Source organism: Anabrus simplex, chromosome 1 (assembly GCF_040414725.1).
Source record: "Anabrus simplex isolate iqAnaSimp1 chromosome 1, ASM4041472v1, whole genome shotgun sequence".
NCBI lineage: Eukaryota > Metazoa > Arthropoda > Insecta > Orthoptera > Tettigoniidae > Anabrus > Anabrus simplex.
The window spans coordinates 648,588,502-648,610,180 of NC_090265.1; the positions used below are offsets into that span (position 1 = coordinate 648,588,502).

At 38.0% G+C, this 21,679-nt stretch overlaps 1 protein-coding gene across 4 annotated transcripts in view; it reads left to right on the forward strand.

The window, feature by feature from the left end:
- trc (Serine/threonine-protein kinase tricornered) overlaps positions 1–21,679 on the forward strand; it is a 101,833-nt gene that overhangs the window by 27,135 nt on the left and 53,019 nt on the right. For 2 of the 4 annotated variants that reach the window (XM_067135780.2, XM_067135779.2), the window contains 2 exons: positions 4,857–4,943; positions 17,160–17,295. In XM_067135780.2, the coding sequence (XP_066991881.1) occupies positions 4,883–4,943; positions 17,160–17,295 (197 nt within the window). In that variant the 5' untranslated portion in view covers positions 4,857–4,882. Of the gene's footprint in view, positions 1–4,856; positions 4,949–17,159; positions 17,296–21,679 lie in introns of all 4 variants that reach the window. The other 2 variants (XM_067135781.2, XM_067135783.2) reach the window with 2 other exon arrangements.

Consider the following 21,679-nt stretch of genomic DNA (forward strand, 5'->3'; position numbering starts at 1 on the left):
CTATCTGAATATTGGCAGGGAGCAGTCGGGGAGTTAGATAACTTTTTTTTTTTAATCTTTGCTTTCCTTCGGATAATACATATTTAGTTAAGTACTGATATCACACACTAATATAACATAAGGTAAAGAAATCAATTTTCTTTTTGCTTCAAGAACTCGTCCTTCAGTGGTGATGACCAAATTATAGTGACCATCAAATCCATTTTGATTAAACATCTGTGATTTTTTTTTGCAGAAAACAGGTGATATAAGAACTCACGTGAATAATGTTGAAGATGTTTAGTGCTATATTTGACGTAGATTATGGCTGCCCGTAATGGATCATTTTTGAAGCAGTGGGTCACAGTTTTGTGTGTAATATGGTCTACATTATCAGTAGGCAGTTAACAAACCAAACCAAACCCCATGGCACTACAGCCCTTCAAGGGCCTTGGCCTACCAAGCGACCGCTGCTCAGCCCGAAGGCCTGCAGATTATGAGGTGTTGTGTGGTCAGCACGACTAATCATCTCGGCCGTTATTCTTGGCTTTCTAGACCTGGAGGCAGTTAACAAGTACATTATTTATTGTTTTAACCCTTGGGCTATGTAGATCTAACAGAAGTAGATACTGGTTAAAACATCTTTTCAGTCCCTAATTAATGATTAATATTGTGTTTCTTCATTTACTCAGACCTTGATTACTGGATTTAGAGTTTATAGGAGAAGCCACAGCTATGGGGTCACAGACTCCATTCTGTGAGGGGTTGATCTATGTCAAAAATAAACAGACATGCATTTGAGGATTTTTGCCATCTGTCCTTATTGAATGAGAAAATGACACTTCAAATTTAACAGCCTACACATATCTGTGGACAGTTTGGTTGGGAGTACCTGTAGCCCTGCAAGTCTAGTGGCCAGTTTCACTGACTTCCGTGCAGCTTAAAATCAACCTAGGACGATAGTAATTGTTGCCATTGATGCTTTCACAGCCCGGACTTATAGACATGATATAAGCTTTTGGGTTTATGCTGTGTCAAGAAAATGTGAAATTCTTTACTTTTCGCAGAGAACTTTGCTCTGTGTCTTCAAAAGACAATCTCGACTGTTCATGAGAAAGGCTTCTCAAATAATGAGGTTTGAATTTTGACGTTAATAGAAGTGGAAGTGGTACGTTAATTCGTCTCCAGATGGCTCACCGTACGCAGTACAGTGCTAGCGTTCGAAGCGGAAGCTGATGAAACCATCAGAATCAGTCTGAGAGGGTCACATAACATAACAGGTGTACACACTTACGAAAGCAGGACATTGACACAAGCCTGGAATGAAACATCTGGCAATGAGGAATGTACGAATTTGGAAAACAATGAAACGAAATAACAATAGTGAAGGGACGTAAATTCTTAATGGCTGGCAACCACATATTACTTGATTAATAGCTAGTGTACCTGTTGAAATTAGGATTTCTACGTATTTCCACAGCTTCCTGTATAATCCTGCACCTGTAGTGTCTAGTGTGGGTAAGAGCTCGAGCATCTTGGAACACATCATCATGACCTGACGATAGTGTGTGCTCAGCTATTGCTGATTTGTCTGTCTGGTTGAGACAAATATTTCGTTCGTGCTCCTTGATATGAGTACCAATGGACCGCCATATTTGGCCAGTGTATACCTTACTGTGAGTACAGGGAATTTTATGTACCTCAGGATGTAAAAGTGGAGACAATTTGTCCTTGGCTTTACAAAGACTGTGAGCAATTTTAGTGATGGTGCCGAACACATTTTTTATGTTGCATTTGTGGAGGACCATGGCAATTCAATCTGTGGTGGAGTGAATGTAAGGCAGGTAGGCAGTTCCCGTCACTTCTTCCTTCTGTGAGCCTTGCTTGGTTGTTTCTCTGGGATGCAGGGTTCTATGAATCTGCATATCGCTGTAACTATTACCCTTGAACGTGACTTTGAGTGTGTCCATCTCCATCTGGATATTTGATTGTTCACAAATTCATCTCGTCCTCTGATATACCTGTATGTTATATGTAAGTAACGTACCCCTTTGTATTCTTTTCTTCTCTATTATGAGGGTAAGGCAGTTTTTATTATGTGTTTCCTTCTTATTTGAATAAATTTCCTTTTATTTAAGATTATCCCTGTCTTAATATATGTGCATCGGTTTTATTGTTGCTTCCTATAATTGGTCTATTGGTATCAGAAACCAAGTTCAGCTGCTGACTGTTCCCTGTCAGTTTCGATCACGATCTACTTTTATCGTCCCTCTGTGTTACTTTGCTACCTCTATTTATGTGGAGGGGATTGCGTTCAATGTACCACTTCCACTTCTATTGTGACGTCAAAATTCAAACCTCATTGTTTGAGAAGCCTTTCTCGTGAACAGTTGGGATTTTCTTCTGAAGACCCAAAGCAAATTTATCTGCGAAACGTAAAGAATTTCACCTATGTTCTTGACACGGCATAAGCCCAAAAGCCTATATCATGTCAATAGTAAATGGTTAATGAAAATGGTTGCATTTAATCTGCATATTTCCTAACAATAAATCCGTATGGACTAAGAAAGAAACAGATATAAGAAAAATAGAAATGGAGAAGAACGAGAAGGAATTGAGAGGCACTCTTTGTTCAAACCCTAAGATGTCGTCGTGGAAGTGAGAGACGGCGACCACTGGAGCAGGGGTGCTACGGATACTGATACTAAATTACAACATGTATGCAGACTGTTGAATTCAAAAGGCTATTATCTCATGAAATAAGGGTCAATGCACAACCCTTGGACACGTGTCTGCTTAGTTTTGACGTAGATCAACCTTGCAAAATTTGAACGAAATTTGAAAATTTGAACTCCACTCACTTAGTCATTTGTGAATCCACTTTGAGAAATTTATGGAGTCATGATTTTTAAAAGGTAGATAATGGTGAGGAATTGGAAATTCATACCGTAGATAATTTTCCTCCATGCTAATAAAAATATGGTGATGAGCTGTCTGCATGAATCATTTCATTTCTTAGTATCATTTTTGTGTATGTAAGCACATTTTGTTTATTTCTGTAAGTATTTTTTAATTTATCATTATAACAAATTTCACATTAATCACATTTTATTTCTCCTTTCTATACAGTCTTTTAAAAATTGTGCAGCATAGTAGGGCTTATTGGATACCACTAGTTTACCATTACCGTTATGGTTTGTGTATTATTGTTACACATAGATTGCAAGTTATTTAAATTTTTGTTAATTTCTGAAATTAGTAAAATACTGCTGATTCATTGTCTCTACAGTGACATTCTTCATATTATTCCACTGTTCCCTTTCAAACTCCAACATTGTTTGGTCCTGTGTAAACATAGTTCCTTCCCATATCAGGCTTTTCACTTTCAGTTTCTTTTTGTCTGTCATTTTCTTTCCTTCATGTTCGAGCTTTGTCCTTACATCCACAATCAACAGGTTATGATCCAAATCTACGTCGGCACTGGAAAAGTTTTAGCATTCCATATATCATTTTTGAATCTTCGATTTATTAATATGAAATCTGTTTGATGTCTCTTGCCATCACCAGGGCTTTTCGATGTATAACGCCTTCTTTCATGATTTTTAAACCAGATATTTGCCACTCACAGAATTCAATCAGTCTTTCTCCTCTCTCATTTCTGTTGCCAAGACTGTACTCTGTCACATTACTTTTCACATTACTTTTCCATACTTTGCCAACAACATTGTTCCAGTCACCAATTATTGTTTGTCCGATCCTTGTCCTGTTTCTTTACGGGGTCGGGTATGAGGTGAGATGAATCTGTCGTGACGGGTTTATATGACCGGATGCCCTTCCTGACGTCAACCTCATCAGAGGAGTTAATGAGATGAAATGAATGATGTGATATATGGTAGTAGGAAGGGAAAGGGTGAAACTCGTTGCTGGCACGTAGCCTACTCCTGCCGAATAGCACCAAGGGGTCTGCTCAAGTCTTCACATCCCCATCCGACAGATGAATCACCATCCGCAGTGTTATATGCCCTTTGCATGAGCACTGCGGAGAGGTTTGGAATTTAATCCAGGCTTTTGACATGCAGTCTGGTGATTAGAAATTGTATACCACCACCTCCCCTATCCTGCTGGCCAAAATTCTGATTTCACAATCACAAAGATAGATTATAATAACATTCTGATGGTGAAATTTTTTCGTCTAATGGGACTTGAACCAGCTAACCACGGTGTTGGGCTGTTTAGACTTCAATGCCTTAACGATCATGGTCACCAGGCGTCACCCATTATTATAGATCTTAATAATTCTTTTACCGGGCGAGTTGGCCATGCGATTACGTGCGTGCAGCTGTGCGCTTGCATCCGGGAGATAGTGGGTTCGAACCCACTGTCGGTGGCCCTGAAGATGGTTTTCTGTGGTTATCCATTTTCACACCAGGCAAATGCTGGGGCTGTACCTTAATTAAGGCCACTGCTGCTTCCTTCCAATTCCTAGGCCTTTCCCGTCCCATCGTCGCCTTAAGACCTTTCCTTTGTATGGGCACAGTATTAAATTATGCCTGTTACATGTTTGTGGCATTTGTTTAACCCTCCCCTTTTAGAGTAAAAATCAATCTGCCAAAAAATGTGTTTTAAGTCTCTGTGCATTCTTTAGCTTCTTCCTCATTGTTCTCATTTATAGTACCCTAATTTTATTCTCTTACTGTACTGAATACTTATGAAGAATAAGGATATAGTCCAAAGCAATGTTTTGGCCCCTTCGGAGTTTTTTTTTCAGGTAATGTATGAGACATGGCTAGACCTGTCTTCTCAGTCAGTGGTGGTTGTATATTAGTGTTTAAGAGTTACCGCCATGACTGTTTGATTTACGTGATTTATTGCCATAGAGTCCAGTGGAAGGTTGGAAGCATCTATGCCAAACTTGGGTTCCAGCCAGGCGATGGACAACGCTCCTCAACAATGCGAGCTACTTGGTATGGTGAGATTTTTGTCTTGGATGTGCTTTGTCTTATCGGTGTTTGTAGTATGGCAGTTGTAGATGGACTTCTGCTCAACGTTAGACAAATATTGATCGCTCGCTTATGATCTTCCACGGGATCATTTTTTCCAATCCTGTTACAGATATTGTATTTGTAAATGTTGCTGGTTTTGACATTTTTGTGGGATTACATTTAAATGCCCATGCATGTAGGCTTAAACATGCTCTCTCATGAATCTTTCATTTTTGTCTGCTTGAAAGCCTGTGTTCTCTCTCTTTACTTCGTAGCTTCTTTGCTTTTCTTTCTGTACTGCCTGCCTGTTAAATTGTTGAAACAGTTTTCAGTAACTGTAACATACTAGTTGGTGAAGCAAATACTTCCATATGATATATATGTTGGCAGTAATTAATTTTGTTCCTAAATAGTACTGCTCTTTCTGATAAAGGATTGCATTGTCAGGATCTAGGAGAGATTTGGTCTCTGCATCTCTGGGATCAGACAAGGTGAACGAATTGTACTATATCTCTGGTAAGGATTTCACTACTGGAATGCATTTCTTAAATATTGAAGTGACTCCACTTCAGCTATAAACCCAAAAATGTAAGCTTCTCACCTCATTGATATGAATGGAGTTATTCGAGTTTTGCATAGTTCAGCAAGTTTGTGAGCTTAATCTATGAAGTAAGAAAACCATGAGGAGGAATGAACAGATAACATCATCATAAGAAACAGTGTTCAGAGCAAAATGTAAAATTATTTTCACTATAAATTGACATCTGCAAACAGTGAAATTTCAGTTGAACATGTGACCCTGCTTTTGTATAGACTATTTATCCTTAGAGCATAGCACTTTCTACATTGGACAGAAAGAGAATAGGTGAATACAATGTGTTGAACAGTGACTTTCCAGCTGAGATTTTTTAGGTTTGTGTAGCACATAAACTTGTTGATTATAAGAGCAAAATTCTGTACTTCTTAATTCCTATTGAGTTCCTGATTCGAAATAATTAATTCTCTGTTCCTCTTTTTGTAGTGTGGTTAGTTATACCAGTAATACATTTTTCCTCAGACATATAGTGTCCTTGAAAAAGGTTCCAATGAAATGAAATGGCATATGGCTTTTAGTACTGGAATGTGTCCGAGGACTTCGGCTTGCCAGATGCAGGTCTTTTGATTTGACACCCGTAGGCGACCTGCACGTCGGAATGAGGGTGGAATGATGATGAAGACGACACATACACCCAGTCCCTGTGCCAGGGAATTAACCAATTTTGGTTAAAATTCCTGACCCTGCCGGGAATCGAACCCAGGACCACTGTGACCAAAGGCCAGCATGCTAACCATTTAGCTATGGAGCCGGGACAAGGTTCCAATAATTATAGAGGAGGCAGCATGCAATAAACAAAGGAAAAAATGTCCTCTAAACATTGGTCGCAAACCCAGTATCTTAGGAGTTATGGTCCGCTAGCACTACTATCAGTGATCACCAGGTCTTTGATCTATTCTTCACAACATGTGCTTGATGTGACCGCCATCCATTACAATGCAGCCTTCCACACTATGCTGTATGGAATCACACATTCATTAGAATAACTGTGGCTGTTGCCAGATTACATCACAGGCACTGAACACATGTTCTTGTAGTGTATTCTCATCATTTATGGAGACCTCATGCACCATGGCCTTTAGATGTCTCCTGAGCCAAAAATCTAAAGGGTTATGGTCAGATGACTGGGCAGGCCAAGGTATTGGCTCTCCCTCACCATTCTGTCGTTAGTGGAAGAGCCGTGCTAGGTATTGCCTAACCCTATGATGAAAATGGGCTAGTGCTCCATCATGCACATACCATATTTGCAGTCGTTCCTATAGTGGCACATTCTCCACCAACACAGGTAACTGGTTGCGAAGGAAGGTACAGTACGTAGGACCATTCAGTCTGTTGTGTAGAAGGTAGAGATCTATCATTCTGTCCCCATGAATGCCTACCCATACTTTGATACTCAATTTGTGCTGGTGTTGCCTCTCTGTCACTGCATGTGGATTTGCAAACTTATGTAGTTCTGAAATGTCTTCATTAATGATGGTGTGACTGAATAGCTTTTGGTAAGAAATCATCATTCTTGAACTCTGAAATAATTTCTTGATTGAATATTCATGTTCATCTACAGTGGTACCAGTCCATTGGTTCTTAGTTTCGATCTTCTTTTGCAGCCACTTACCTGACCAATAAGAAGGGATTACTATTTATATAGGAGGGATAGTGACTAATGAACATTGCCGTCTTCCCTATGTGTATGATTTTGCTAACTCTGCTAAATCAGCATACTGTGTGAAATGTGTAATTTTTTTTTTTTTTTAAGCATGGAGATTGGAAAAGTAAACTTTCTTTGGGCCCCTTATATTTCTTTTTTTACATTCATATTTTGGACTTTGTATACAAATTTGTCATCAATAATTATCCTCTGCTTTACCATTTGGTGTTTTTATCTTGCTGTGTGTAGTATTAATATTGATGTGTTGGTGCATGTGCACAGCAGAATGTTTAAAATGTGCAAATGCTTATTTATGAATGGTGTGTTTACTAATGTTTATTAATTTCAGATTTTAAATGTTGTGAAATATATTTATCTGAAAGTTCATGTCAGTAGGCTTTAAATATAACAATTGATATGAGGTGAAAGATTTTCCAATCCATCTGTGGTGTCACCTCTGCTCAGTAAAATCTGAAATGATAAACTTTATTACAGTGGTAAAATGTTATCTGCTCCAATGTATTTTACATCATATATTTGAAATACTGTAACTGCATCATTACAGCTATAGTAACAAGTTGGTGAAACCATGACAGAGCAATCAAACTGTTATATTTTGAAATGTATTTGGTATTCTTCATGAATGTTTTATTTACACTGTTGATATCAGTCGCTTTAGATAGATTTCCATTATATCATACGCGCAGGTCGCCTACAGGCGTCAAATAGAAAGACCTGCACATGGCGAGCGGAACCCGTCCTGGGATATCCCGTCACTAAAAGCCATACGACATTTCATATCATCTACTTTCTTTCACCCTTTTGTTGTCCAATGCTTCAAGTGTGCTAAAATAGAATGTTGTATTTTTTGGTTGTGTGGCTCTACAGTTAGGGCACTTTCAGATTCGGCTTGACAGTTCACTAAGTCGGAATGATGGTACCAATGTTTTAATAAGAACAATCAGCTGAAACACAACACAGCGCTAGAACAGAGTCACGCTAAGCTATCCTCATGTTCAGAATAAAACTGTTATAAAATCTGAAATAATAGTTATCATGAATAATAACGCTTTTCAGATGAGAATGCAGGATAAAACTTAAACACATAGTTATTAAGAATTGTAACACCCAGAGATAAAAATGCATGTTATAAAAACCAGAATTTATAATACAAGTATTAGAGTATAATTATGAACATAATAATGTGCAATATAAAAAAACACTCAAAACAGTTAGTGAACAGGTAAATTCTAATGTGAATGATGATGCACTGTGGATAACTATGTGATACAGTTTAAATAAACATTTCAAGTAAATGAAATATTGATGAAGTTTTACATCTGACCGGGCGAGTTGGCCGTGCGGTTAGATGCACGCAGCTGTGAGCTTGAATTTGGGAGATAGTGGATTCTAATCCCACTGTCGGCAGCCCTGAAGATGATTTTCCGTGGTTTCCCATTTTCACACCAGGCAGATGCTGGGGCTGTACCTTAATTAAGGCCATGGCCACATCCTTCCAATTCCTAGTACTTTCCTATCCCATCGTCGCCAAAAGACCTATCTATGTCGATGCGACATAAATCCACTAGGAAAAATAGTTTTACATCCATGAAAGAGACTGCTTTTATCAAGTGTACAGAGTAATTTCTCCAACATAGATTGTTCTCTGCTGCAGTAATAGGAATAAATGTGCCTATGGATAGCGTTTTATTGAAAAGAATTCAATTCTGTAATCGTCTTTGACCTATTTTTATTCTTCCCAGGAGTTTCAAGTCTGGATGATCACGCTGCTTGTTTATCAGCAATGTAGTTTTGTTTCCCTATGTTAATTATGGTACTCCTGTTGACTTTTGTGGCTTCAGCTGTTCTCTGAACCGTTTGAGCAACAGGAAAGAAGGGCACCCTGTTATCTTTTCCCCTCACATTGCACAACATTTCTCGAAAAAGACTGCTGAGAGGAGTCCTGCCAAAAGTCTTTTTCTTGGGAACTGCACTCTTAGCATCAGGTGTCGACATGAAAAATAAATTGGACATGAAGGACCCTAAAGGTAACTTAAAGACAATGAAATAAATACTTATCTAAAGTTACATATTACGTATTTAAATTGACCACTAGTATATGTACATTATGCTACGTTAAATGTACTTCACACTCTATAGAAGCACTAAACAATAATCAAAACGCTGCAAAATAAAAACACAAGGGTACCGCCAAAAGAACAGAGGACAATGAACACAGCTAGTAGCATGTGGTGACTGAAAACAACAGCTGACAACAGCCAGGCAACACTGGGTAGACGACCTCTGTACATGCGAATGGCTGTCTGCGATTGGCCGATTATTAATGCACATTTTCTCCACCAGTCTGCAGCACTCAAACGCCAAGTCGAAACATAAAATGCACACACTGTAATTTGGATTTCCATGTATGGTTCATACAACTTTGTTGGTGACAGTCTTATGTATTCCTATATCACAAGTTAATTGTTTATGATGACAAATGTAGTATGGAAACAAGTTAGTTTGGAGGCAATTAACTGAAGAGCTTCAGAAAAGAAAATAATCATTTAAAATGGCTATGTTCACATTGCAGGAAAGAGAATGTGTTAACTGCCTGTTGTTATGGGTGCAGCTCTCTGCCATACACCAAATAGTGTAGCTAAGGAATAATGGAGGATGGTTCTTTGGGGTTTCCCATTTTCACACCAGCCTGTACCTTAATTAAGACCATGGTTGCTTCCTTTACAGTCCTAGCCCTTTCCTATCTCATTGTCCCCATAAGAGCTATCTTTGTTGATGCAGTGTAAAGCAAATAGCAAAGAAAAATCTTGTCATATGCTAGTGATATGTGTTTTCCCACCATTATTATTACTTGTGTTTGCAGGAATGTGATGCATGCTTGTAACTAACCAATGTTGAATATGTCTTAATGATTAATCGTATGTGATTTTAGTGGAGGCTATCAAAGCATGTTTGCAGTCTTTATTGGTATTTTTGTGTGCATTTTTGGAATAAATGTCTGTTAAAATGTTGAGAGTTTATGGGTGTTAATAATATAATACAGTAGCTTGTCCAGACATAAAAATGTAAATCTGATTTTTTTTAAAGGAATATTTCTGTAATTTTGTTATGGTATTAGTGAAATATCACTTTGAGTACAAAAACAATATGTTGATTTGTTCAGGAGTTTATGCCCTTTAAACCTATATAATCATGGAGGGTTGTGAGCAGTTTTGACAGGAGTATGTTTTTATATTTAATATGCAGTCATATTGTTTGAAAAACAATAGGTATAGCCACTTGCAATATATTTGACTCAGCATAGTTTGGGCATTGTTATTAAAAGCTATTGTATTTTCATAGAGTTAAGTAGACACAGTTTGATATGGTATGTTAGGTTAACACACCACAAAAGCAACAATAACCAGTTGAAAAGTCAGCTGTTGCACAGTTAAAATGGAGTGGAGAGTGAAAGAGAACCATGTCACTATGCTCTCATTACACAATTGTAACAAGACTCTTGCTACAGGTAACAAGCAAATTTGTGTATTGCACCATTAAATGATGCAACAAGACTGATTTTGTTGATAATGGTGCTGGAAATGGTTACCCATGCAAATAAGGGAAACAATGAGCCATCTGTCACCAATGCAGCATTCAAGAAAAGGTTAGGGAGCCTGTAATACCACCTTGTTTTGAGGTAAACATTGGATATTCTAACAGGATTCTGCTCCCGTTCTTCTGATGACGTTGACACTTCGCTAGCTGGAGTACGATGTGTCCAGGTTAATATTCATATTAGCTCTTGATTGGCTCTTGGGAAGCCCTGACCTTAACCCACTGGACTATCGCTTGTGGAATATTTTAGAGATGACCTGCTCTAAATCCCCATCGAACTATCATAAAGTAGATTTGGTGAAGGCAGTATCCTTAATACCCCTAAAAGTGCTGTGCTTGTTGATAGATAATTTGCCAGATCGCTTGAAGAATTGTGCGAGGTTAGACATCTTGAATAATTTGTGTATGATATACTCTGAAGAGTCCGTAATGAATAAATAACATTTATGTACATGTTTTAGTTGTCATTTCTCCGTACCAGGAATAAAACTTACGGCAGGACTAGGCATAATGCTGTCCTTTTAAAATGCTGTATAGACATGTAAAAGCATTTGCGAAGTGTATGCAGAACAGGTTTTCAGAGTAGTCTTCCCTCGAATGTGAGATTATATTTATCCCAATTATGAACCACTCCCACACTATCAGTCAATTCAGATATGGCTATCTCAGTCAACTACTTGCTACAAATCATCGAAGTACCTAACGGCAATTGACTTTAGGAGCATCTCTATAATAATTGGGTACTTCCAACCGGACTATACGATCAAAGAGATAATAGATGATCTCTCCAGAGCTGTGAATGGTACAGGTAAAGAGAAGCCAACGATTGTGGTTGGAGATTTCTACAGCACGGTAGATAGAAAGAACCTGAAGGCAGACAGGGTACTGGACTTCATGATATTAGAAGGCTTCACCTTGGAAAACAAACACAGGAGGTGACTAATGCTAAAGAAGTATTAAAATTTACATATGATAACAATGACGTGTACAATAAGATACAAAAACAACACATGTACATGTGCAATAATGGTCAGAGTACCATTGAACTGATTATCACAAACACAGTAGAGACAAGTGCTAACCATGTTCTCATTAATCCAGCCATCACACCATTGAGGAAACATAGACCAGTAGTCGCCCAAGTAGTGATAAAAAGACAGTGAAAACACAGGACTTTATCAATCCAAAAATAGGCATGTAGAGGATGTTAAATAAAGAGACACTTAACAAAGGAACATACGTGCTGAATCAAATAAAAGAAGAAATTGAGGGAGGAAAAGTAAATAGGGCATCGAGACATATCAAGGACATGAAAACATCAGTGCAAATCACCCACTCGGGATGCAGGCAAGCTAAGATATGGCTTTGTGCAGAATGCTACTTGGAGCACGCTGCAGTGCTGGAGCTGTTTCTTACAACAAAAAGGTCCAGTTCTTCAGAGGATCAGCAACTGTATTGTGAAGCCTCCTGAGAAACAAGAGAGCAACATGTATCGGAACATGGGGAGTGTGTATGTGAGGATCTTCAAAAGGCAGAAATATTCAGTCAGCAGTATGTAAAGATTGTAGGTTGCAAGGATAATGTCCAGATAGAGTGCTAAAGAAGTATTAAAATTTACATACATACTAACAATGATCTTTACAATAAGATACACAATTTGAGAACTAGAAAAGCAGCTGGAATTGATTAGATTTCTGGTGATATACTAATGACAATGGGTTGGGATATGACATGTTTGCAAAATTAATAACTGGTTTGACAGAAGGCAGTTTGGGTTTAGGAAAGCAAGATATAACAGATATCCTGGATTCAGGAGGCCAAACGGACTGTATTGCGATTGACCTCTCTAAGGCATTTGATAGGGTAGATCATGGAAGACTACTGGCAAAAATAAGTGCTATTGGACTAGAAAAAAGTGTGACCGAAAGGGTGGCTATATTTCTAGAAAATAGAACTCGGAGAATTAGAGTAGGCCAAGCCTTATCTGACCCTGTAATAATTAAGAGGGGAATTCCTCAAGACAGTATTATTGGACCATTATGTTTCCTTATACAGTAAAACTTGCTCAAAGTGGAAGTCTATAAAGCTGAAACTTGTCCAATGTGTACAAAAGTTATGATCCCAGTAAATTAAAATTCTTTCAAGGTCCACCTATAAGTTATGATCCCAGCGCACTGGATATGGTTTTGCATGTTATTTATATTGTATAAATCGGAATCTGTTCAACGTGGAAACCGAAAGAAATTATGAAAATAATTACTGTATAATGCGGAAATTATGCTTTAGCTATGAAATTTATTTAGGCATACCCGGTGCTGCAGGTACATAAATATCACTATGTGACAAAAAATTGTTTGTTTATTTCTTTGTGTTTAATGTATAAAACCAACGTGCTGAATGTGAATATGGTGTTAGTTCCTTTCCAATGCCGATACTTTTTAATATTTTAACGGTTTGTGAAAAATTGTGAATTTACCACTTTTTCTGGCAGTCGTAGTTGTTCAAGGTGATCACCATTAGATCGCTTTAATGTGGTGTTCCATCAGTATTGGTATACATCTGGAAAGGTTCAATATATCGACTTTAAATTTTAAATTTACGTAGCATTAAAAAACAAGGTACCTGTTCAGGATGTTCTTAGAAAGATAAATACTTAGTGAATCACCTAAGCAATGTAAAACAGCTGAAGATGTTCTAAAAAAGAACGAAACATGTACTGTGTATGATTGATTGATTTGCTAAAATGAAAATATAAGTATCAAAAAGGTGGAAGAATTTTTATTGTTATTAAGTCTTTTTAAGTGGTATGTTCCGAGCTGTCAGCAGAAAGATGGGGTGGAATGACATTAGTAGACGAATAAGTTTAACTGGTGTCTTTCAAAGTAGGAAAGATCACAATATGAAGATAAAGTTGGAATTCAAGAGGACAAATTGGGGCAAATATTCATTTATAGGAAGAGGAGTTAGGGATTGGAATAACTTACCAAAGGAGAAGTTCAATAAATTTCCAATTTCTTTGAAATCATTTGAGAAAAGTCTAGGAAAACAACAGATAGGGAATCTGCCACCTGGGCGACTGCCCTAAATGCAGATCAGTATTGATTGATTGATTGATTGATTGATCAAAATGGAAGACTTACAAATTGCTTAGGTTGCTGAAGAAAACCTGTATATCACACTGAAACCAAGGAAACCACCATTCTCATCCAGGCTGCAAATAAATTCCAGAGAATCTTAAGCCAAGTAAACAGAGCATGCCCTCAAACACCGCAACTCAGACAAGCAGTCTTCCCGAAAATCACAGACTGTTCAACAAATGCCTTGAGACAAATCCCATACCTACTAGAAGAGTGGAGGACGTTGATAATAAAGATGCTATACAAAGGGAAAAGAGACACCACATCGCCCGGCTCATACCGAGGTGTAGCTTTTGAAAGTGTGGTGTTCAAGCTCTTCACAAAGTTATTCACTAACAGATTGACACAAATAGCAGAGGCCAATATACTCGAGGAACAGTTCAGTTTCCGGAAGGGATGACCGACTCTCCAAGCCATAAGGAAAACTTGTTAGAAGATATACAGGAAGCATTGAGCTAAACTGTATGCTGTGTTTATACAGTACAGCAAGGCATTTGACTTGCTTGATAGACAGGTTCTAATAAAGAAACCGGAAACAATGATAGGCAAGGAGCCTTATTTGACAATGATCATCAGAGAGATACTGAAATTCATAAGTCATCCTTTGCGACACTGTGACATACTCTGAAGCACCGACACAGACGAATGGTGTTTTGCAGGGTGAGCCCTTATATTCCATTTTATTTAATATAGCAGCAGCTGACATTAGTAAATATCATTAATAGCAATGTCAAATATGTGTATGCTGATGACATGGTCATCATGGCAAGGAGAATTAGTGACTTGCAGGAAGGCTTCATCGGGCTCGCGAAATGGGCCGAGGAAAATAGCCTACAAATAAACCTGAATAAAACAAGGCAAATGGTCTTTCGTAGAGGAGGGGAAGTGACTAGGCAAGAACACACAGTCTAAGGAACAGAAACCTGACTCACTGGTAACTACTTCTAGTACCTTGGAGTGATGTTCCAAACTACCAGAAAAGCATATGGGATTCATGCAAAGAATAGGGCTATAACCTCAATACGAGCTATCAGCGACATCGGCTGCCTACAAAAGTTATCCCTGCAGACAGCAGTAACCCTCTTTAAAGCAAAAATAGTACCAGTATTAACATAACAAATCCACATGATTTGGGAGCACCTAAAAAAGAAGGATCTAAGATCTGGGAAAATGTGAAAGCCACTTTCTTTTTAAAAAGCAATGGGAATCTCAAGATTCACTCCTTCCAGACTAGTACGCGTACTTGCAAGGGAGAGTTTCTTCATTGAATACCTACGACTGAAGTTTCTTCTGACAGCAATGGGCGCATGTAAGGACCTATTGCAGGAGCGGTATGAGAAAATGAAAGATATTGATGATGACTTTTATTGCGCCAGGGCCATGAATGACAGGACTTGGACTGAGCTAAACCCAAAAACTGAGACTTGTTGAGACGGGGCTCGCGGTGCATGGGTTCCGCCACAAAGTGTGTGTTAAAGTGAACTAACATACTCCCGATGATATGTGTGTTTGCAACCTATGTAACATCCCGGGCCACAAATACCATGTCTTGTACTAAAAGCAAAACACACAACCAGTGGCAGTGTACTGTCCAGAATGTGACGGAAGTACTGTATTTGCCATGCACACTTGTGTGCATTCTCTTTATTGTTAATTCAGATGTGTAGATATAGAAATGATTACAAAATGTTCAGCAGGTGCCAGAACTAGCAAACGAAAACAGTACAGATAGTCGTGTTCCACCAGTACAAGACGTGTGATCATTTGCAGGAAGTTGTTCAAGATAAGGTTGCTTATTTTACCACACCTGTCTTGTTTATCATTCATCACATGGCTCATGGTTTTGGTGTGTGCAGAAATTAAAACTAGAAAAAAATATTTGTTGATTTCAACATAACCAAAAAACAGTTGTATGACTTCTTCACCTCTAATTCACCTCATTGTTTCTTGTTATTTTCTGGACAACCGTAGTTTATGTGGGTTATAAAATAAAATCGTTAAATAGCTTCCAAAACTGAAGTGTGTGTCAAACAAGAAGTTATGTTATACACACTGGTTGAGTTAGCAATGCTACACTGAGTTGTTTGGTTACACAGTATGGACTTGGAGTTCCTCATGTTCACACCAGGCAAATTCAGGGGGCTGTATCCTAACTCCTTTTCAGTAGCATTTTTTACAACACAAGAACCCTTAGCCACATAAATAAACCAAAAAACAAAACAAAATTAAACAGTGGTTATTTATATATTTTAAGTCGTAGCATAAAACTTTGCGTGACATTTCAACGATTGCTGTCATTTTCTACTGAACTGTTACTAGTCACATCATCATCATCGCTGCCATTGTCCAAATTTACAGACAATTCTAAATCCAAATCCACCACTTCACTGTCATTCATTACCAGTGTTACTACACATGCTCATGGTGGCTCCCTAGCAGAGCAGAATTTTGACAGGTGGTGATAACAAATAAGTATAGGCCTAGTGCTAGTGACGACTTCAAAAATATTCTCCGTACATATCCAAGAGATGCGTAAACATCATATGCATTATTAACTGCCACTATGTTGAAAACGCTGGTGTGGGCAGTAGTGAAAAAACGCCAAGTCGTCTAAAGTCAACTGCCGCAACAAACTCTACATTGATGTGAGTTGACAGAAGAGTTAACTAAAGCCATGGCCACTTCATCTCCGTTATACCACTAGTTCATTAGAAAACTGAGTGAAAGTATTTATATTTCTTGCAGAGGCTTACACATGGCAGTTACATGGCCCAAGCTAAAGTCTGGATTAAGCTTTCACCTGCTATAGCCAGGCTCTTCTCTTTTAGATTTTCTGTCTGACCTCTCTTGGTTATCTTAAGTTAAAGTATAAGATTTTAACCTATTTGGTACTACTCGGTTAACTCTTCATTTCGAACCATGGCAGTATTAGGTTTGCAAGGCTCAGGAAGTGTTATGTTTTCCCATCTCTCATAACCTCTTTGCATAGCCAGAAGTTTGCTTCGATTTGTATTATGGAGGACTAATAATCCCACTGCTTTTTTCTTTAAGCAAAACACTACAGTAGTACTTCTTTACAGTATGAAGTCTAGCTCAATATTAATTTTGACACACCAATGTATTATTTTTCCAACATGTTTAATTTTTTAACATGTTTAATTTTTCTCTGTAGTGTGATTAAATTTTATACTTTACAAATGCAGGGGTCCTGGAGATGACTGCGACAGAGAGCACCATACGATTCAGTGGTCACACTCTGGATAAGGCCACCAAGGCAAAAGTGACGTTGGAGAACTACTACAGTAATCTCATTGCACAGCATATAGAGCGTAAACAGAGGTAAGTTGTCTCTGTTTCTACTTCTTCATTCAGTAGATCTTGAGCCATCACAAACTGCCTGATTGCTGTAAATTGGTATTTTGCATTCAAGAGGAAAGTTGTCATCTCTGATTTTATGCCTATAGTTTGGACCAGGTGTCCAGTTTCTTATGGTCAATATTGAGGCTTTCATTTCAGAGAGTTTTGGGTTCCATTGCTGATGGATTGAGAATTTTAACCGTGTCTGGTTTATTCCTCTGATACGGGGACTGAGCGTTTGTGTTTGTCCCAGTAGTACATAACACACCACACTATCAACCACCACAGTAATGTACGATAGTGAATACATCCCTCTGCATGAGGTTGGGGTCAGGAAGGGCATCCATCCATAAAACAGGACGAAGTCTACATGTGCAACACAGTTTACACCTGCGACTCCACCGAGGTGTGGAAAAGCAGCCAACAATGTGTAGACCAGGTGTCTCAAACTTCAGTTGATGAGTAAATATTTGTTATTTACTACTAGCTCACTCTGTGAGTTAGTGGTGGAGTGTCAGCCTCTGTATCTCAAAATCAGGGTTCAAACCTAGCAGATGTACTCATATTTTTGAAGTGCAGAGGTCATTTACACTCCATGTTGTATAATGTTGACATGTAAAAGCTCAGGCATCACATTCATTGTTTACCTGACAAAATGGCTGTAGGTCTTTTCTATAGTTCCAGTTTCGCTATCATCTAGTAAAATGACAAACAGAACATCAAAATTGACCTGTAGGCAGCATAAATGTTACGAAATCCAAATGCTTGCAAAATCCATGTGACCATATTCCTCTCCTGTTCGGTTTTCAATCTTTCAATTAGTTTTTGGCAACTTTTCATTCTGGTTTCTTTGAGTTCTGTTTCACTTCTTCATAGGAGTTGTCTGGCCAAGGCGATAAAGAGATGCTCGGTTCACCAGGAAAGTCGTGAATTCGATTCCCTGTCTGGAAGTTGAAAAATTTAACAAATGAGATTTGAAATTCCGGAGGTCTACGTGGCTGAGGTTCACTCAGCCTACACCAAAAATGAGTACCAGGTTAATTTCTGGGGATTAAGGTGGTCAGGTGTAGAGCTAACCACTCTACCCCACCAAGTGCTGAGGTTACGGATAGTGGAAGCTCTTACCTTCCACTGCTCCCAGGGTCTCCAAGGCTTGTGTGGAGATTGCTTTGCTTTTCTTTGCTTTATCTCTCTTAATTCTGTCCATAAAAGTTATTCTAGGCTTGGCACTTTTTCATTCTGCATCATATGGAGAGAAAATATGAGTAAATATGGTAACATATCTTACATAATGCTTAATAAAATATATATTATCCTGTATCTAGAAAAACAAGACGAGATAAAATTTGTAATGAGAACATCAGGGACGTGGCTCAGTTTGGGAAAATGCAGGATAATATAATTCTGTGTAGACTCAAATTGTATGGTCACATGCGAAGAATGGATCCTGATCTCATACCCAGAAAAATGTATGATCTGCAGTTAAAATATTCAAAACCAAGAGGGCGGCCAAGAATGCGACATTCAGCAATGAGGAGGGGACTGGGACAACATTGAAGGAGAAAAGTACAGACAGAAGTTGGTGGAGGGGCTTCATGCACCGACCCATCGTATAGATGGAACGACGTGGGATATGTATGTATATGTATCTAGAATGATTAAAAAAGTGAAATATCTCCCAAAATAGAGATCAAATCAAATCAAAATCTCTTTATTTGCAAATGAGGTGTCTACGTCGGTGGCAAATGGTACACTAAAATACATTATTGTCAAGCACAAAATTTTAAATTAACAAGAGAAGAAGAAAATTTTTCTAGAATACAATAACATACAATTTACGCTAACATTTTTTTTCTATTAAACAAACAGATCATCCTTAATAAATTTATATTGTTTACGAAATTCTACTTATAATATCTCCTATACTTACAAACATAGTCAACTCATATACAGTATGTGGAAGTACTTCAAATGATACTATACAACTGGTATAAGATTAAACTTTACATTGCATTTATTTACTTTTTTTTTTAAACCCATCCTGGAACCTAAGTAGCATAACGACCTGCTGCATCTTAACCAGAGCCCCTTTTGCCACCAATTTTCAGAGTTCCTGAAGGGCCTTCACAGCTACCGTAGCGGTCCCAGGGCCCTCGAAGTCCCCACTGTACTTCACCCCTACAGGCAGTCCCCTACTTTGGCTGTCCAACTCCTTAGACCAGGGGATGGAATTAATTTAATCACACACATTTTTTTTTACAATAACCTGTACTGGTCGAATGCCCTCTAGCACTTCATTTATTTTTTCTGTTGCTGTTTATTCTCTTCTTGAATATCTGTACAGATTTTGGAAAAGGATCAAACACTACCCCTGGTAAACTGTTCCACTCCTTCACACCCTTCCCAATGAATGAAAATTTACCCCAATCGCTTCTGCTAAAATTCCTTCTAATTTTATTTGTGGTCTGTCCTGCCGATATAATTATTTTTCAACTGAAGCCTCTCACGGATATCTCCCCATGCTTCTTCTCTTGTATAGGCTCTATATAATCCTATAAGTCTAGTTTTCTCCCTTCTCTTACTTAAAGTTTCCCACCCAAGTTCCTTTAACATTTCTGATACACTACTCTTTCTCCTGAAATCCCCTGTTACAAATATTGCTGCTTTCCTCTGCACACTATCTATTTCTTTTATTAGGTATTCTTGGTGAGGATCGCAAACACTGTTTGCATATTCCAATAATGGACGAACCGTACTTAAGTAACTTTTTTTTTGAATTCTTTGTTGCATCCTTTAAGTAGCCTCATTATGGCATGTAACGATCTGTATGCTTTCCCAACAGTGTCATCCACATGACCCTTCCAGTGCAAATTACTTTCAAATCTCACACCTAAGTATTTGCACTTGCCATCTTTTGGGATAACTACCTCATCGAAAGTATATTCAAATTCAGTTTTAAAGCTCCTGTTTGTAAATGTTGTAACAGTTGATTTGCCTCTATTAACCTTCATATTATTTTCTTCAACCCATTGTTGGATACTCTCAATGTCCCTTTGTAATTCTGAACAATCCTCAGTGTTATTTATTTCCCTATAAACAATTATATCATCTGCATACAATCTTATTTTTGATGTTATATTGTTCCCTAAATCATTTGTGTATGTTAAGAAAAGTAACGGACCAATTATACTACCCTGTGCAATTCCCTTCCAAACTTTCTCTTCCTGTGATATATTATTTCCTACTTTGACTTTCTGACCCCTCGAATTTAGAAATGTTCTTATGCAACGTATAACCTTTATGTCCAATCCTATTCCCTCCAATTTCTTTAATAATATTCCATGTTCCACTCTATCAAAGGCTTCGGAAAGATCTATGGCTATGCAATCCAACTGGCCTCCTGAATCCAACTGATCTGATATGTCCTGCTGAGATCCCACCAGTTGTGCCTTACAAGAAAATTTCTTTCTAAATCCATACTGGCTCCTCATGAACCAATTTTTATCATCACATATCCCTCTGATGTATTTTGCTATTAAACTCTCCAGTATTTTACAAACTACACTGGTCAGGCTGATAGGTCTGTAGTTCTCTGGTTTTCTTTTATCACCCTTTCCTTTATAAATTGGTATTATTATAGATTCCTTCCATTCTTTTGGTATTACACTATTATTTATGACATAGTCAAAGAGAAATTTTAAATAAGGCACTATGTACCACCCCATTGTCTTTAATACCTCCCCAGTAATTTGCTCACTTCCTGCTGCTTTTCCTTGCTGAAGAAGTTGGATTTTTCTGAAAATATCTTCATTTGTGAATGAGAAGCTTGTTGTTTCTCTATGTCTCTCTCCCTCTCTATCTTCTGTTACTGTTTCCAACTCCTGACAATCTTCTACTGAATCTCTGAATTCCCTACTAAATAGATTTGCTTTCTCAGTATCTGTTAAATAGTGTTCACCCCCTTCTCCCACCATTGTAGGAATTTGGATTCTTTTTCCTTTTTTATTCCTAATATATGAATACAACTTTTTCCATTTCCCTTTGTGGTCATTACCCTCTTGAAGTATGCCATTCATATATTCCTCTTTTGCTTCCTTTTTCACTCTATTCAGTTCCCTCATTAGCTATTTTCTAGTTTCTCTATTCTCCCTACTCTTTTTGATTTTCCTGTTTACTATTCTACATTTTTTTTTTTTTTTTTAATTTTCTTATTTCCCTTGTATAATAAACAGGATCTGAGGTCATTTTACCCCTCTTAGGAGGTACAAATCTCTTCTCTCCTTCCCAAATGATTCCTTTACATTTAGCCCAAAGTGTATCCACATTACTTCCTTCACTTATCCAACAACTGAATTGTGATTTAAGG